This window comes from Schistocerca serialis, chromosome 4, assembly GCF_023864345.2.
Source record: "Schistocerca serialis cubense isolate TAMUIC-IGC-003099 chromosome 4, iqSchSeri2.2, whole genome shotgun sequence".
NCBI lineage: Eukaryota > Metazoa > Arthropoda > Insecta > Orthoptera > Acrididae > Schistocerca > Schistocerca serialis.
Genome location: NC_064641.1, coordinates 482,451,999 through 482,470,963, shown reverse-complemented (window position 1 = coordinate 482,470,963; position 18,965 = coordinate 482,451,999). Strand labels below are relative to the sequence as shown.

The window sequence follows — 18,965 nt, the reverse complement described above, 5'->3', positions numbered from 1 at the left end:
TCCCTGGCTACTGCAGAGACCCAGTTTAGGGGAAGTCCTGCACATAGTTTTAGTATAATGTTTTAAGACATTTTGAATGATCACAAATACTATACAACTGCATTGGTTGAGTTGTAATTGATAGTGTAAATACAGTCATATGTTCTAAAACTATGTGGAATGTTATGAGGAATTTTAAATGTGTGGGTGAGATGGGGAGAAAGTGAGCTTAACTTTTCCAAATTTACAATATTTTAGACATTTGTTTCTACTAATGTTTGTAAGGCCTCTGATAACCTTGCTGTTGAGTGCCCATTACATGCATGCAGAGAGAGAGAGAGAGAGAGAGAGAGAGAGAGAGAGAGAGAGAGAGAGAGAACCTTGCTGTTGAGTGCCCATTACATGCATGCAGAGAGAGAGAGAGAGAGAGAGAGAGAGAGAGAGAGAGAGAGAGAGAGAGACTCTTTTCTGTTTGCTCCATTGTTGGAATTAGCTAGGCACATGGCAGCACTTAGTATGAAGATCTGACAACTCAAAGCGTGTTGCAGTCACACATTTCTAGTACGCTAATTGCTGGCAGAAAACACACAGGCGAGGATGATATTGCCAGGTGGCTTCTCAAAGACATTGAGAATGGAGGAGAATTCAGTGATGAAAGTGATTAAGAAGAAACTTCCCCTGTTTTCACTGATAAAAGTTCTAGTGAATCAGAATCTAATGATGGAGTGGAATAGACACGCACAACTTGTAGCGAATATGTGGAAAGTTTATCTTGATGGCGACAGTGATCCCATGAAGTTTCCTTTTTCTGTCACGCAACAAAGTTTCGCCATTCCTCATGGTGTTTGACTCCACTTACAAAACTCAATGTGCACTCATGTAGGGATGGTTCATTACAAGAATTTAAAGTTTTTCTTGGTGTAATATTGAGCATCACGTTGAATTTGATGGCAGAATTATTTTACTATTTTACAGAAGTCTGGCTAGAACGATGTTCATTTTTCAAGGAAGTCTTTTTCTCATCTCTAGTGTTTATTTTTTCCAAATATTTTGGATGCCACATTTAGTTCCACATGCCATAGCTCAGTAGTGTCAACATAAGAATGAGTAAGGTGAAGAATGTTATTGAGTATATTGATAGTAGATGCAAGTAACCTTCTGTACCAAAAATAAATGTGGCTATAGATGATAACACAGTAGAATTCAAAGAAAAAATTCAATTAAAGTGCTACAATCCAAAGAAGCCAACAAAGTGGGGTTTAAGAATTTTCTGTCTGAGTGAGTCAGAAAATGGTTGTTTTTTTTCACGTTCCATGTTACGGAAAGAAAACTACAGAAAGTCTCATTGATCCTGATTTACCATTTGCAACCTGAATAGTGGTTCATTTGGCACAGCAGTTACTAGCTTCTGCAGGTGGTTCAGGCTATCACATCTTTACTGACAGGTTGTACACAAGCCCTTAACTTTCTCAGGAATTGTACAAAATGAAATTTCATCTAAAATGTACAGTTCTGCCTTCTAAGGAGGATTTTCCATGCGATTCAGAGAACAAGTTATGTGCCTATCAAAGTGAGATGAAAATTACTTGTCTTTCATTCTGTGATAAGAGGTTAGTGATTATGTTGAGTACATTCATTGGTCATCAAACCTAATTGGTTACTGGTTATCAGAGGAAAGAGCCTGTGTGGTTCCTGAAACCCATTGTTATTTTGGAATACACAAAGTTTATGGGAGGAGCAAACAAGGCTGATCAGTACTTAAATTGCTATGGTTTTACAAGATCATACAAGTAGTGGAAAAAATTGTTTTTCTGGTTGATTGAAGTTGCTGTATTGAACATCTATATTCTTTATCCAATGGACAAAAAGGAATGCGGAGAAAAACTGACACACCTTTGTTATAGAAGAAATATAATTGAATAGTAGTTGGCCAGGTGGGCAATACGAATTCAAAGAAATATAAAGACCATCATCTGACACATACAGAACGGAAAGAAAATCAACAAAGGATTGCACGATTTGCAGCAAACCCAGGAGGAACAAGATAAACACCGTATTTACTCGAATCTAAGCCGCACTTTTTTTCCGGTTTTTGTAATCCAAAAAACCGCCTGCGGCTTAGAATCGAGTGCGAAGCAAGCGGAAGTTCTGAAAAATGTTGGTAGGTGCCGCCATAACTAACTTCTGCCGTCGAATATATGTAGCGCTACACAGGCATCCTTTGTAGGCACAAAGATACATGCTGGCGCCAAAACCTCTGCGTCAGTAAATAAAATTTAAAAAAAAATTGGAAGACGAGCTTTTTTTCTCCGCCCGAGTTTCGACCACTGCATTTTCATACATTATCCAACGAAGTAAATACAAATTCTGTATTGTTCATCTTCGAATGTAGCAGAATTTCAATGTACTACGAAAATCCGACTGGCAAGACTAGGATTTTTGTCAATATGGCCAACTCTACGTTCTGAACTTTTTCCTACCTGTGAGAAGAGATGGTTGCTAATAGGAACCTGATGAAATGTGAATCACATGCAGTATTCTCTTCACCATAAGAATAATATGAATATAAACATTTTGCCATGTATTCTTTCGTGTTTGCTTTTATCTCATTTAAATCGTGTCTGCCTAATAAACTACGAAACTAGAGTGAGACAACAGCAAACGCGGAAGAATATAAGTACTGTGTCATGTTTATATTCGTATTACTATTATGCCTAATAGTGATACAGTCAGAAATGAAGCACGGCAACTGACTAGATTTTTAAATCTAAGATGACTAATTTCTGTGCAGAATTTGATGTACTAAAGAAGCGGCCGCAAAGATTTTCAAACGGAGAAAAATTTTCGCCAAACTCTCGTTCAGAACATGTTCTATCTTACGCAGTCTATTATTTGGTTCTTGTTGATCATTATCAAAGAAAGCAGCAGTGTAAGTAACAAAAAACAGCAGTCTCTTGCCATTGTTTCGCTAATTAGACGATTACTCTCTTTTTTTAATTGTAGGCGGCGGTAGCGCGCACAAAAGCAAGCCATGCCGCGAGTGGCGACAGGCCGTAAACACGCACTATCAGAATGCGACAAACAATGCATGACACAGTATAGTAATGCATTTTCAGCTTAGAGTGACTGACGTAAACACCTATAACGTAGAAAATGGCACTTATCAGATCAAAGCAAAATAAGCAATCGATTCAAACCAGACGAAGCACGTGAAAAAGGATGGGTATCCTTATAAATACGGACGGAGCGCCTGACGCATAGCAATGGCTACCTGGTAAAGCTTAACTGCTAAGCTTACAACTCGAACCAAACTACTGTAGCTGTATCGTCATTCATTCGACCTAAATTGTGTCTCATATTACAATGGACCAACTTTGTTTCGATTTGGAGGTTCAGCCTAAAACTTTTCTCTCCCCTTGAATTTCGAGGCTCAAATTTCAGGTGCGGCTTAGATTTGGGAATTTTTTTTTCCTTTATTTCGAGGCTCATTTTTCATGTACGGCTTAGATTCGAGTGCGGCTTAGATTCGAGTAAATACGGCAATTTTCTACTGCGTAAATGTGCAAGAGGGAGCCTGGACTTCATGTAGGTGAATGTTTTAAGAAGTACTATACAAAACAAATTGTTGTTGTTGTTGTTGTTGTTGTTGTTGTTGTCGTCGTCGTCGTCTTCAGTCCTGAGACTGGTTTGATGCAGCTCTCCATGCTACTCTATCCTGTGCAAGCTTCTTCATCTCCCAGTACCTACTGCAACCTACATCCTTCTGAATCTGCTTAGTGTATTCATCTCTTGGTCTCCCTCTATGATTTTTACCCTCCACGCTGCCCTCCAATACTAAATTGGTGATCCCTTGATGCCTCAGAACATGTCCTACCAACCGATCCCTTCTTCTGGTCAAGTTGTGCCACAAACTTCTCTTCTCCCCAATCCTATTCAATACTTCCTCATTAGTTATGTGATCTACCCATCTAATCTTCAGCATTCTTCTGTAGCACCACATTTCGAAAGCTTCTATTCTCTTCTTGTCCAAACTATTTATTGTCCATGTTTCACTTCCATACATGGCTACACTCCATACAAATACTTTCAGAAACGACTTCCTGACACTTAAATCTATACTCGATGTTAACAAATTTCTCTTCTTCAGAAACGCTTTCCTTGCCATTGCCAGTCTACATTTTATATCCTCTCTACTTCGACCATCATCAGTTATTTTGCTCCCCAAGTAGCAAAACTCCTTTACTACTCTAAGTGTCTCATTTCCTAATCTAATTCCCTCAGCATCACCCGACTTAATTAGACTACATTCCATTATCCTTGTTTTGCTTTTGTTGAAGTTCATCTTATATACTCCTCTCAAGACACTGTCCATTCCATTCAACTGCTCTTCCAAGTCCTTTGCTGTCTCTGACAGAATTACAATGTCATCGGCGAACCTCAAAGTTTTTATTTCTTCTCCATGAATTTTAATACCTACTCCGAATTTTTCTTTTGTTTCCTTTACTGCTTGCTCAATATACAGATTGAATAACATCGGGGAGAGGCTACAACCCTGTCTTACTCCCTTCCCAACCACTGCTTCCCTTTCATGTCCCTCGACTCTTTAACTGCCATCTGGTTCCTGTACAAATTGTAAATAGCCTTTTGCTCCCTGTATTTTACCCCTACCACCTTTAGAATTTGAAAGAGAGTGTTCCAGTCAACATTGTCAAAAGCTTTCTCTAAGTCTACAAATGCTAGAAACGTAGGTTTGCCTTTCCTTAATCTTTCTTCTAAGATAAGTCGTACGGTCAGTATTGCCTCACGTGTTCCAGTATTTCTACGGAATCCAAACTGATCTTCCCCGAGGTTGGCTTCTACTAGTTTTTCCATTCGTCTATAAAGAATTCGTGTTAGTATTTTGCCGCTGTGGCTTATTAAACTGATTGTTTGGTAATTTTCGCATCTGTCAACACCTGCTTTCTTTGGGATTGGAGTTGTTATATTCTTCTTGAAGTCTGAGGGTATTTTGCCTGTCTCATACATCTTGCTCAGCAGGTGGTAGAGTTTAGTCAGGACTGGCTCTCCCGAGGCCGTCAGTAGTTCCAATGGAATGTTTTCTACTCCGGGGGCCTTGTTTTGGCTCAGGTCTTTCAGTGCTCTATCAAACTCTTCACACAGTATCATATCTCCCATTTCATCTTCATCTACATCCTCTTCCATTTCCATAATATTGTCCTCAAGTACATCGCCCTTGTATAGAGCCTCTATATACTCCTTCCACCTTTCTGCTTTCCCTTCTTTGCTTAGAACTGGATTTCCATCTGAGCTCTTGATATTCATACAAGTGGTTCTCTTTTCTCCAAAGGTCTCTTTAATTTTCCTGTAGGCAGTATCTATCTGACCCCTAGTGAGATAAGCCTCTACATCCTTACATTTTTCCTCTAGCCATCCCTGCTTAGCCATTTTTGCACTTCCTGTCAATCTCATTTTTGAGACGTTTGTATTCCTTTTTGCCTGCTTCATAGACTGCAATTTATAGTTTCTCCTTTCATCAATTAAATTCAATATTTCTTCTGTTACCCAAGGATTTCTATTAGCCCTCGTCTTTTTACCTACTTGATCCTCTGCTGCCTTCACTACTTCATCCCTCAAAGCTACCCATTCTTCTTCTACTGTATTTCTTTCCCCCATTCCTGTCAATTGTTCCCTTATGCTCTCCCTGAAACTCTGTACAACCTCTGGTTCTTTCAGTTTATCCAGGTCTCATCTCCTTAAATTCCCACCTTTTTGCAGTTTCTTCAGTTTTAATCTACAGTTCATAACCAATAGATTGTGGTCAGAGTCCACATCTGCCCCTGGAAATGTCTTACTATTTAAAACCTGGTTTACCATTATATAATCTATCTGATACCTTTTAGTATCTCCAGGGTTCTTCCATGTATACAACCTTCTTTCATGATTCTTAAACCAAGTGTTAGCTATGATTAAGTTGTGCTCTGTGCAAAACTCTACCAGGCGGCTTCCTCTTTCATTTCTTAGCCCCAATCCATATTCACCTACTACGTTTCCTTCTCTCCCTTTTCCTACATTCGAATTCCAGTCACCCATGACTATTAAATTTTCGTTTCCCTTCACTATCTGAATAATTTCTTTTATTTCATCATACATTTCTTCAATTTCTTCGTCATCCGCAGAGCAAGTTGGCATATAAACTTGTACTACTGTAGTAGGTGTGGGCTTCGTATCTAACTTGGCCACAATAATGTGTTCACTATGCTGTTTGTAGTAGCTTACCCGCATTCCTATTTTCCTATTCATTATTAAACCTACTCCTGCATTACCCCTATTTGATTTTATGTTTATAACCCTGTAGTCACCTGACCAGAAGTCTTGTTCCTCCTGCCACCGAACTTCACTAATTCCCACTATATCTAACTTTAACCTATCCATTTCCCTTTTTAAATTTTCTAACCTACCTGCCTGATTAAGGGATCTGACATTCCACGCTCCAATCCGTAGAATGCCAGTTTTCTTTCTCCTGATAACGACATCCTCTTGAGTAGTCCCCGCCCGGAGATCCGAATGGGGGACTATTTTACCTCCGGAATATTTTACCCAAGAGGACACAATCATCATTTAATCATACAGTCAAGCTGCATGCCCTCGGGAAAAATTACGGCCATAGTTTCCCCTTGCTTTCAGCCGTTCGCAGTACCAGCACAGCAAGGCCGTTTTGGTTATTGTTACAAGGCCAGATCAGTCAATCATCCAGACTGTTGCCCTTGCAACTACTGAAAAGGCTGCTGCCCCTAATTGTTTTTCTGGTTGGTTGAAGTTGCTGTAGTGAACACCTATATTCTTTATCCAATGGACAAAAATGAATGCGGAGAAAAACTGACACACCTTTTTATAGAATAAATATAATTGAATAGTAGTTGGCCAGGTGGGGAATACGAATTCAAAGGAATATAAAGGCCATCATCTGACAAATACAGAACGGAAAGAAAATCAACAAAGGATTGCACGATTTGCAGCAAACCCAGGAGGAAGAAGAGAAACAATTTTCTACTGCGAAAACGTGCAAGAGGGAGCCTGGACTTCATGTAGGTGAATGTTTTAAGAAGTACTATACAAAACAAATTATAACCATCTATTAACAAACACCAGTGTAATTTCAGAAAAAGTGCAAAAGAAAATAGTTGTCAAGTGGTGATGTATTGCATTTTAATCTTCTGAAACAGTAGCGTAATAACTCTTAATCTCTTACCTCCTTACCTGCATAAAATAACATTCAGGAGAACACTATGAATAGAAAAATTGGATTCGTTTTCCTAACCATCTAGTTTGGTGTTAAAAGTTACAAAGCCTTACTGTGCAGCAAAGGGCACATTTTGGTCTGTGACTGCTTCGCAGAGCACACTAACGAAAGATGCTCCACTGCTTTAAAGGGTTGCTAGTTGGTCTCTCTCTCTCTCTCTCTCTCTCTCTCTCTCTCTCTCTCTCTCTCTCTCTCTCTCTCTCTCTCTCTCTCTCTCTCGACAGGCCACCTAAGCCTGCTGCCCTAACTTCCCTCCTTCAGCATTTCCTCCCTCCCTCCCTTCTCCTCCTCGGTATTTTAATGCCCATGATTCCTTGTGCAGTAGCACTTGTTTGCCTTGTTGGGGTCTCCTTGTAGACTAGTTTCTTGCAGGCCATGAACTGCTCTTTCTTAATGATGGTTCCTGTACCGATTTTAGTGTCGCTTATGGCACTTTTTCTGCCATTGAATTTTTGCTCATTTCCCCTCATCTTTTCTCTTCATTTCACTCATCACCATGTGATGACCTCTGCAGTAGTGACCAGTTTCCGTTGTTTCTCTCAGTGACACCATCTGGTCAGTTTTCTTCGATCTTCATAAGACCTGCGATACAGCTTGGTGCCATCACATCTTTTTCAACTCCATGAGTGGGGGTCTTCAGGGTGCCCTCCTGATTTTTATTCGCCACTTTCTAACTAGTCATTCAGAGTTTGGGTTGGCACTGTTCTTGGCACTCTATGGACCCAGAAGAATGGCATTCCACGTGATTGCATACGCACATTAATTCTTTTCCCCATTACTTATAATGGACTCGTGGCCTTCGTTGGTCACCCCTATTCTGTATGTGACGATTTCTGTATCTAGGATAGTTCCCACTCAGCAGCCTCTGTGGAGTGACAGCTCCCAGGTGCCATACACACACTTCCATGTGGACCCTCTCATGTGGTTGTGGTTAAATTGGGGGTAGTGCATTTCTAACACCGTACTAAGGTCCATCCCAATCAGGAGCTCTATTTCAATGTCCAACACCTGACCATGGTCACCCAGCTCCATTTTTTTGGATCCTCCTTTTGACAACATTCTTACTTGGTTGCACCATATCAGCCTTCTGATGTTGATGTTTTTGTAAACTCAGTGTTCATTTCCTTACCTGTACCTGTTGGTGTGCAAGCTTTTCTCTGCTATTATGGGGCCTTAGTTCTGTCCTATGTGGACTATGGTTGTCAAGTTTATGGCTCAGCTGCCCCTTCCACTCTGCCTACCACCATCGTGGTACCAGTGCCTTCCGCACTAACCCTGTTGACAGTCTTCCAGTTAACAGTGGATCTCCAGCCCCCCTCTTTCGGTTCGGCAGGCCCAGGTTCTTGTTTCCTACACAGTTGCTGTCCGCTCATTCCCTGCTCACCCTTCTCTTACTCTGTTCTTTAAAGGGTTTCAGGATGTCACCTGCTCGCTGCCTGCCCACGGGTGGGTTTACTGATCGGGCTCTGCCTCACTTCTCTCTGTAGCAATTTCATCGCCCCTCTTTGTCCTGTTACCCATGCACTTTCCCGAACACCGCCCCATATTTTTTTGACCCTGGATTCAGATGGATCCCTTCCAAAGTCTAAAAGCCTCTGTGGCTCCAATAGTATTATGTTTGTTCTGCTCACTCTTAACAAGAGTTTCAGGATGCTGTTGTTTTTTCCAGTGGTGTAAAACACCAATCACAAGGGCTACACCGTCAGTTCTTTGGTTGCACAGAACCCATCCCTTGCCTGCCAAGTGTAGTGTGATTACTGCAGAACTGATAGCCATTATCTGGGCCCTCTGTTTTATCAAACAGTCATTTCTCACCAGAGTTTTATTATATATGGACTCAACTTGTGGCCTTCAGGGTATTGCCTGGCATTTTTCCCACCACTCCTCGATCTCTGCCATCCACAACCTCCGTGCAGCTTGTGCAGTTGATTTTCTTTGCACTGACTTTTAGGGGCTGTCCCCGTCTAGTAAACATCGTGAAATTTATGGGAATCCCATCATGAAGCATTCTTCCCTCCACCTCCGCCTCTTTGCAGTTGCTGGGCCCCTCACAGTGACCCATATTTGGCTGGGCTGCCCCTTCTTTTGGCCATTTACACTAAATACGCTCTTAGACTCTCCTTCGATGTGAGCAGAGGACCCTTGCATGAATGTGTCTGTCCTTCTTTTTTTTTTTTTTCTCCGTGAAAGTGTTTTGTCCTCCCAGAATTAAGTACCTGAATTTCCTTCTGGAATTGCAGTCCTTCTGTTATCATTGGTGATGGTTTGGGAGGCCTTGGGACTTGCCTCCACAATGGCCAGTTTCTGCTCTCTACTTTTCCCCATGTTTTGTGTGGTTTATTGTACCATTTTGTTTCCCCTTTCCACGTGTCATCTTCATCTGGTTGTCATGATTGTGGTATTGTGTGAGTATTGGGATGGGTCGGCGGTGGTGCCAGCACCCTGAAATGCATAGAACCTCTGTGGCACTCCCTGCTAATGCGCTATTCTTCTCTGTTCTTTACTCTTCCTACTGCCATGGTGTTCCTTCTGCCGCTTTGTTTGCCCATTTTTCTTGCCAATGGACTGGACTGTGCTGCTGCTGCTGATCGTCCCATAGTTTCTGCCCCGTAGATTGTGGGACTGATGACCTGGTTATTTGGTACCCTTCCTCCCCCCCCCCCCCCCCTTTCCCAAATCAACCAACCAACTGACCAGTTATATTATATTGAATTTTAAATTCCCCAGATGTGAGAAATTTATCAGTTGGAGGTTTCTCTTAATGTGTAAAGAGCAACTTGGTGACATTATTGGTGGTAAAGGGCACAGTGATGCATATTTTTAAATGAATTAGCTGTGTGATATGAAATATCACCTAGAAATGAGATTCTTATTGGTTTTACTTGTATAAAGTTTTTGTACAAGTATGTCTTGATATTTATTTCTGACTACTATATACTTTAACTTATTATGTTTAGTAGCAATAGAGTGGATGCTGCTACTGAATTTTTCTTCTTTCAGGAAAGTCTATGGTATCTTGATGTGCCAGCTGGCTGTGACAACTGCCTTCATTGCACTTTTCCTTTATCATCTTCCAACCAAGAGATATGTGCAGACACATCAAGGTATTTTCTGGGCAGCCTTTATTGTGGTGATTGTTACACTCATAGCCATGTCCTGCTGCACAAATGTAAGGAGAAAGGCTCCAACGAATTTCATCTTCTTGTTCATTTTCACAATTGCTGAGAGTGTACTGCTTGGTGTGGCTGCTTCGACTTATGATGCTGAAGCAGTAAGTACTGTTGTTGAGTTTTTTAAGTATTTGTATTACATTAATTTTTGTATATGTGTAGTTAACTGTGTGTGTGGGTGTGTGTAAATAATAGAGATCGTGCCCCTCCACTCCCGCACCAACGTGGTGACCAAACCAAAAGTTTTACGGTCACCTCCGTAAACATGTTAGTTATCTAGTAAGTGGATCACAGGATGCTGGGCTGTGATGTTGTCCGTGCGTCTGGGTAAGACTACGCATTAACACGGTCCATCAGGTGATAGATAGTGGACGAAACGCGAGTGAGGGTAGCAATTTGAAGAGCAGAGGGGAAAAAAGTGCCATGGCTCGTGCCGTGGGAAAAAAACCTCTGCGACAGTGGGATGGGTAGTAAGAGCAGTAGTGGCTTACTAGCTGCAATAGTTCATGCAAGGTTGGATTTGTTAGTATAGGTATCATGCATCATTACCATGACAAGCGATGGCGATGTGTCCCAGTTGCTGCAGCTGCTTCATTCCTGGAACAATAAAGATCGTTATACAGTAGTGGGAGATCGGCCATAGATCATCTCACTGTGTGGGTGATGTGTGGAGCTTGTCTGCATGTAGTGTGCGGTACGGCTTCCCTGTGTGGTGCCAGTTATTCAGCAGTGTATTTCAGCTGGATATCCAGTAATGGCATCTGATTAACAGGGGCTCGCCTGTACCGTTATGTTTGTGTATGCTTGGCCATAGATGTTATGTCCTTACAAGTATGTCTTTTGGTCTTTTATGTTTCCATCTATGGTTGTGGTCGTAGTTCCCCAGATTCAGAATAAACGGGTTCTGCGAATGTCTGGAGTTTCTGTATAGTCTTGTGGTGAGTTTGTGGATTACCTCCGTGAGAGTCTCAAGTCGGTATTTCCGGTGAAGGTCTGCGATGCGTGTGTATCGTGGAGCATTGCTTATGATTTTGAGTACTTTGTTTTGTATGAGCTGCAGGCGTGTAGGCGCAGCATATCCCCAGGCAGGAGCTGCGTACGTCATCAGGGGTCGGATAAGTGTCATGTACATGGACCTTGACACCCTTCTGTTCAGTGTGCTACGCCTGTTGAGCATAGGATAGAGCTGTTTGAGCCTCGCACTAGCTCAGTTGGTCATGTGTTGTATGTGGTCCCCCCAGAGTAATTTCCGGTCCAGCCAGACACCGAGATATTTGACTTTCTCGTGGAAACGTATTGGGCGTGCATGTAGAGTTATTGGTCTGCAGTAGCGGTGTTTGCGCAGTTGCTTCGGTCTTCTAGTGAACAGAACGGCTTCGCACTTGTCGACATTTACTCTAACACGCCATTTCTCCAACCAAGGCTCAGCCACTTTGAGTGCAGTCTGTAGGCGTGACGTAATGTTTGATGGTTTCCAATCTTGCGCAAGGATGGCTGTGTCATCCGTGTAGATTGCCATTGTTGTGTTGTGTGGGGTTGGGAGGTCTTTTATGTAGAGGTTAAACAGTAGGGGCCCTAGGATGCTTCCCTGGGGTACTCCCGCGTGTATACTGTGTCGTGTTGATTGTTTTCCCTGCATGTCATTGTTGAAACTCCTGTCTGTGAGGTATGAGTGTATTAGACGCAGGAGCCCGTCGGGGAATCCCGCGTTGCTGAGTTTGCGGATGAGGCCGTTGTGACATAGACGGTCGAAAGCCTATTCGATGTCCAGGAACACCGCCCCTGTAGCTTTGTTTATGTTGAAACCATATGTTATATGTTCAACGACCCGTAGGAGTTGTTGTGTTGTGGAGTGGTGATTCCTGAAGCCGAATTGCTCCGGTCTCAGGATATCATTTGTTATGCAGTGCCTAGTGATGCGTTTGAGAATCACCTTCTCAACAATCTTACTGAGCGAGCTCAGAAGGCTGATGGGTCAGTAATTTTGTGAGAGGCTGTGGTCTTTCCCTGGCTTCCTGAACATCGGGACCTTGGCCGTCTTCCAAAAGGCGGGGAAGTGTTGTTGTTTTAGTATGGCATTCGTTATGTGTGTTAGGTACTCAGTTGCTTTATCCGTGAACTCCTGGAGGACACGGTTTTGAATGCCATCATGACCAGGGGCTTTCTTAGCAGCGGAATGCATTATAGCCCAGGAGACTTTGGCTGTGCTAGCATGTCGAATGTCGTCGCGCAATGGTTGGGCTAGAATGCGTGTAACCTCTTGGTCAGTAGCAAGTGTGAACACTGGATCTGATGGTACCAGGTTCAGTGTGAATGATGCTGCAAGTGTTTGGGCCATTAGTTCTGCTTTCTCTTCTGCTGAGTATGCAGGTCCGTCAGGCCCTTGAAGCGTTGGGGTGTATATTTTCTCCCTGTTGAAGTGTCGGGCTAGTTGCCACACGCCAGGTCGTGCGGTGTCCAGCCCTTCGAGTGTTTGGTTCCACTGTTGTGTTCTATGTGTTTGTATTTCATCGTGTATGATGCCCTGTAGCCTGTTAATGTGCCGTTTGAAGTACGGACGCCTGGTGCACTGCCATTGTCACCTGAGGCAATTCCTCATTGAGATTAGGCCCAGGATTTCCTGGGGCAGGGCTGCGCTGCGTTGTTGTGAGGTGCGATCAGGTATGGTGCCTGCCATTGCATCCTGGACGGCGTTAGTGAGGGTTTCTACTGCCTCGTCAATTTATGCTGTTTCATTAATTTCGTGTATAGGTGGGATGTGGCTATTGAGCGTTTGCTTGAACAATGTCCAATTCTCACACCCGTAGTCCAACATCTTGCGTTGTTCCATGTGCTGCAATGTTTCCTCAATGTATAGTATTACAGGTTGGTGGTTTGAGTGCAGATCGTTTCCAACGGCAATGTTGAGTGTCGATGTAATGCCCTTTGCGTTCAGATCTCCAGCGACTATTACTCGCGGTGAAATGTTGAGTAATGTGCTGGTATCGCGTGTTGAAATGCCTACAGGGCTGTTGTATACCGATATCAGTGTGGTGTAGGCTCCGTTGAACTTGACTCTGACGGCCGTAGCCTCGATTTTTTTCCAGTTCAGGGAGCTCTGTGTTTGTGTGCTCAATGTCTTTGTGTATGACGATTGCAGTTCCACCTGCCACGGCATCGCCCGGTTGGGCGGTATGATAGACACAGTAGCCAGGAAGGTTTAATTGTTTGTGCGGTTTAAGCTTAGTCTTGCTCAGTAGCGCGACAAGGATTCCCTTACGCTCCATGAACACAGCAAATTCTGCCCTTTTGTTGTGGATCGAGTCTGCATTCCAGACAGTATCTGTGATAGTGTGTGTGGGTTTGCGTTATGGGCCGGGTGTGGTATATTATTCATGTAAGAGTGTGAAAGAGTGTTGTGATGGCAGTGTGTATGACAGCCCAGTATTGCCCGGGTTCGGCGCTCATGAGCTGGGTGATGAGTGTAGTGACGGCCGTCAGTACCTTGGTAAGGATTTGAATGGTCGTGTGTCAAGGGAATAGTGTTTCCAGTATTCCCCCAGGTGATGTGTTGGTGTTGGGTGTGGCAGCCTGAGGTGCTGTTGTGGAGTTAGCGGCTGCTTGTGCGGGTATTGGTGTGTTGTTAGGAGTGGCATTTGTGTTTTTGTTTTGTGACAGAGGTTGTGGCGCCTGTGTGACTTCTGTGGTGAGGGGGGTGCTAGTGTGAGTTACAATCTCGGTGTCTTGTTGACTGTTTTCCTGTGTGTTGCTGATCTGTTGTTGCTGCGTGGCCTGTTGTGGTGATTTCGTGTCCCCCGCCCTGTGTTTACGTGTACGTCTACTCCTCCTCTGGGCTTGGAGTTTGGGGGGGGTTCCTGTGTGGATGTGTTTTCCTGTATATGGTGCGTTTCTTCGCAGCACGTGATTTCCGGGAGTGGGGTCGTGTTGTTTGGGGGCATAGGTGTTGGTACCGATGCTTGTTGGGTTTCAGGTGTTGTCTGTGGCTGTTGTGTAGCTGTTGCAGCGGTTGTTTCGCGTGTGTGTGAAGGGCGCTGAGGTTCCGCGGCCTGTGCCGTTCCACCAGGGCGTGCAACCGTGGCAAACGTTACGCCGTTCCTTACTGGGTTTGGCGCTGGCCTTGGGCATGTATGTCGTACTGTACCCTGCTCTTGTCTTGTTTACGCTTCAGCGCCTGTTTGTATGCACTGCACTGTCTGAAGTTTGCTGCATGGGGCCCACTGCAGTTGGCACAGCGTCGCTGGTTTGGCTGTGTTTGTGTGCAAGTGTTGGATCTGTGATTGCCAGCGCATCTGCAGCAACGAGTTGCCAGGCCACAGCAGAGGGCCGAGTGGCCGAACCGCTGGCAGTTGTTACATTGTTGAGGGACGTTGGGTGGTTCGTAAAGTTCTACACGTACGTCCATCCGCAGAAAGCTCTTTATCTGCAGGATGGCGCAGGAATCAGCCGTGTCGGCTTACTCAACTTGTTACTTGTGGTAACGGTGCATGTGTACGGAACCCTGTCATCCGGGAGGCACTTTTACAGTCGAATCCCAGATAACAAAGCGCCGCCTGTACTGTCTCGTTGGGGGTAATGGGATCCACTCCCTTAATCACGTACTGCTGGGTTCTCTCGTCCAGCGTTATGTACGTGTAATGTTCGATCTTCCGATCTTTGAGGAAGATCAGAAGATCTTTATATTCGTTGTCTGTGGCAACGTACAGTGAGGCCCTATCCCCTGAGTACTTTGCATGTAATGTACTGTTTATGTGCCTTTCCGCGAATGCAGTGTTAAGGGCACTAAGGTTACCATAGTTCTGTATAACGACTGGGGGGGAAACCAGTCTTGTGTTGTGTGGGCACTGCTGTGGCTTTGTGTGCTTTGTTGTTGTTCGCCACAGCTGTGTTTGCATTTTGTTTTGTGTTAATGTTGCTAGCCTGAGATGAGCTAGTAGGTGTAGGCAACAGCACCTTTCGGTTACCTAGCGAGTTTGGTTGCTCGCTTGTTTGTGTTGGTGTTTTTCTGGGTCTGCATTTTGGGCCCTCCATCTGCCAGGGCTCTGTGTAGTGGTTTTCAGTGTCCACATCTGTCGTCGCTGCCTCGATCTCTTGGGGCTGCGGCGTCGGTGGGACAATGGTACATGACTGTCCAGTGACACGTGAGTGTAAGGTTATGTTAAGTGTAGTTGTTTTGGTGGGTGAGACGTCCGCCCCGAAAAGTTCGGTGATTAGCCGGTGCGACTCGAGCTGCTTTTGCGGTTTCGCGCCAAGCTGTCGAGCGTCGCCAGCTGCTCCCGCACCTTCGGTAATGGGCGGGCCGCGAGTTTCGGCGGGTGCAGTCGATCCTCGCGCCTCGTGAGTTGGAGTCTAAAATAATGACAGAAAGCAGTGATCCAGCATTTAGTTTTCTTCACAGTTTCTTTCTTTTCTTGGTTCATATGGACAAGCTAATATTTGGTCTTGCCTCTAGAATTTTCTACCTTTATATTCATGCAAGATTCACATCATTACTCAGAAAGTCATATGACTGTGATGTATAGACATACAAAGTTGGATGTTGGTACACAGGTCGAGTTTCCAACTTGAGCTCCCAATTTGATTGAGGTTTGGGGGATGAGGGGTTAAACTACTGTATGATGATGATGATGATGATGATGATGATGAAATTTGTGCTTGGGATTCCTATTCTACTGACAATGATGGAAGTCTGCGTTGTTGGGCTACCAGTATACTGCATGGTTATGCTATTTACACTTCATTACACCATGAAAGATGCGGGCATTGCATTTTTAATCTCACTTGCTTAAAATCTGCACGTGAATTAGTGATAGCTCTCCTAAACAAGTTGCTGCTGCTGCTGCTGCTGCTGCTGCTATCTCCTTGTCTGAACCTTTTCTCATCCAATCTCCCTTCTGTATAAGGCTACACCCCTAATACTTTCAGATAAGGCTTCATATCACTTAAATTTATACTCAGTGTTAGCAAATTTCTCTTTATCAGAAATTTTTTTTTCTCACATCACATTTTTGAGATGATATCTGATCCACTCTACTGACCTTCCACATCTTTCACCACCTGGTAAACCTTAGTGTTTTTATGTTTTCTTGCTCCAAAATTCTCCATGCTTTCCTTCACTGCCTGCTATATGTACAAATTGAATAACATGGGGTATAGGTTGCAATCTTGTGTTATCCGTTTCCTCAATCGGTGCCTATCTTTTGAACTCTTTTTTAACAATGGTCTGATTTCTGTACATGTTGTAGAGACTCTTTTTGTTTCCCAGTTAACATCAGAATTTCAAAAAAATTTTGATGAATGTTTAGCATACCTAAAAAGTTCGCAGGGATGCTATTCCACGTCATTATGTTTTCATTCATTTCACCATCATCAATCTATTCATTTCTTTGGAAAGGATTTTATATGTATTGAATAGTATGTTCCAGTTCATGTTGTTAAATGGTCTCTAAATATACAAATGCTATAAATATGGACCTGCCTGTTCTCAGTCATCTTCTAAGGTAAGTCATAGTGTCAGTACAATCTCACATACTCCTAAATTTCCCTTAAGCCAAAATCACTCGTCCATCAGGTTGAATTGTGCCAGTAATTCCATTCTTTTGTAGATAATTAATGTTGACATGTTGCAACCATGATATATTAAACTGATTATTAGGTAACACTCATATGTCACCATCTGCCTTATCTGTTGTTGGGATCATTACATTCAGACGATATTTCACGTGTCTCGTATATCTTACAGACCAGTTGGGATAGTCTTAGTATGAATGATTCTACCAAAGAGCTTAAAAATTTATGAAGACATGGCATCTATTAAAGATGCCAGTCTTATGTTAAATTTTTCTGCAGTATTGCATTCGCCATTTCTTGTTTCCAGAATTTTTTTTCTGTAGCCACACTTTTACACAGTCACATTTCTCACCTAGCCGTTTTTGCTTTGCCATTTTGCACCTTCTGTGAATTTAATTTTTTAGGTTTCTTGTAACTTTGCCTATTGACCCATTCACCAATTGAATTTAACTTGGATCTCAGGTTACGCTTCAGATCAGTCAGTCACAACAGCCAAGATTTCATGGGGGGGAAGGGGAGGGGGGGCCTGGCCTGGGCAATGTCACACGCTAGATAGTTTAAATACTGTGTCTCCTTTCTGTTTCAATTGCTAAACAACACCAAAAGCTAACTACAGGACAAGATCTATAGGCAGGATATTTATCCACTGATGTTTTGTTTCCTGACATTTTATCACAGCCAGTTGTACTAAAAGATGCATTTTGGAGACATATTTAATGCAGTGTTTAACTACACTGCATACTTAATGTTTTCCATTCTGAACTTAAGGTTTATAAGGTTTTGTATGTGTCCAGTACACTGTGAGTTCATGAGATAAAACATCATTGTTTTCTTGACATCATGGAGTTAACATACCATATTTGGTGGTTTCATATTTAGACGTGTGTATTTTGAAAATATGTAGTTCAAATGATGCACGCCATTAAAGATCTTGCCAAGATGTGTCATTTTTAGTGTGGGTGGTTGTGCTAAGTTCCAGAAAATTAAAAATCGGTGGAAAAACATGTCAGCCATGTTTAAGCGCTTTATTTAGTTACAATTAAGAGCTTGTGTCTAATCATCTATTAATGCAACTGTCGTGTACCTGACTTTGTTTGTGAATGAAATCAGCCAGTCTCCCCTTCTGCACTGCAAAATGGTCCATGACCATTTCAGTGAAATTTGGATGATTCAGTAGGTCTTCAGGAGAACATGTCTCAAGTGCAATAAGTCTGTCCTCATTCATAGTATTTTGCATGATTGTTTTTGCCTACTTCTGTTTGTTATAGGGAACGTCGCTATTATCTGCAGTAGTTTAACATTTTAGAGAAAGCTTTTGCCAAGTTGTTTCCATAAAAAAAATGTTCAGTAAGGTCTTGAACACTGATGGTTTCATTAAATCCTTTTGGCCATACAATGCAAAACTATCCAAACATCAATTAATGATGTATAATGGAAATATACAGATATAGGGATTTGAAGTGAAATTTCAGCCACTTAGATTTAAGCACCAAAACATGAAAATCTTGTGGAGGTTGTTAAGACACCCTTTGACTGAACACAGAGCCTTTGGGAGGCCCATAAGAGTTGCACTCCATAGAAGGCATCCCCCCACCAAATGCCTCATATATAGAACTAAGAGGCGTATCAATGTGTTGCCTTAAGAGTAGCTCCTACCTGTACTAAAAAACATGACTTGGGGATGAACCATTCCAATACCATTGACTGCCATTATTTAAATCCGCGTGGGAATGGTTAGAAGTGCATCTGTAAAAACACATTAATGAGAAATGTATTTAACTAAAAGCCATACCTGCTTGCATGGAAGTTTGTCCAGTACCCATGTGAGGTGCAGTTAAGTACTAGTAAGGAACACTGGGAACTTCTCTGTAAATATTGATACATTCAAAAGTTAACCACAGCTGTCTTATGGGAAGAGTAATGTGCTTCTCATTTTTACATATCATTGT

At 42.8% G+C, this 18,965-nt stretch overlaps 1 protein-coding gene across 2 annotated transcripts in view; it reads left to right on the top strand.

The window, feature by feature from the left end:
* LOC126475172 (protein lifeguard 1-like) overlaps positions 1-18,965 on the top strand; it is a 38,016-nt gene that overhangs the window by 13,767 nt on the left and 5,284 nt on the right. For both annotated transcript variants that reach the window (XM_050102802.1, XM_050102801.1), the window contains exon 4: positions 10,280-10,550. In XM_050102802.1, the coding sequence (XP_049958759.1) occupies positions 10,280-10,550 (271 nt within the window). The remainder of the gene's footprint in view (positions 1-10,279; positions 10,551-18,965) is intronic.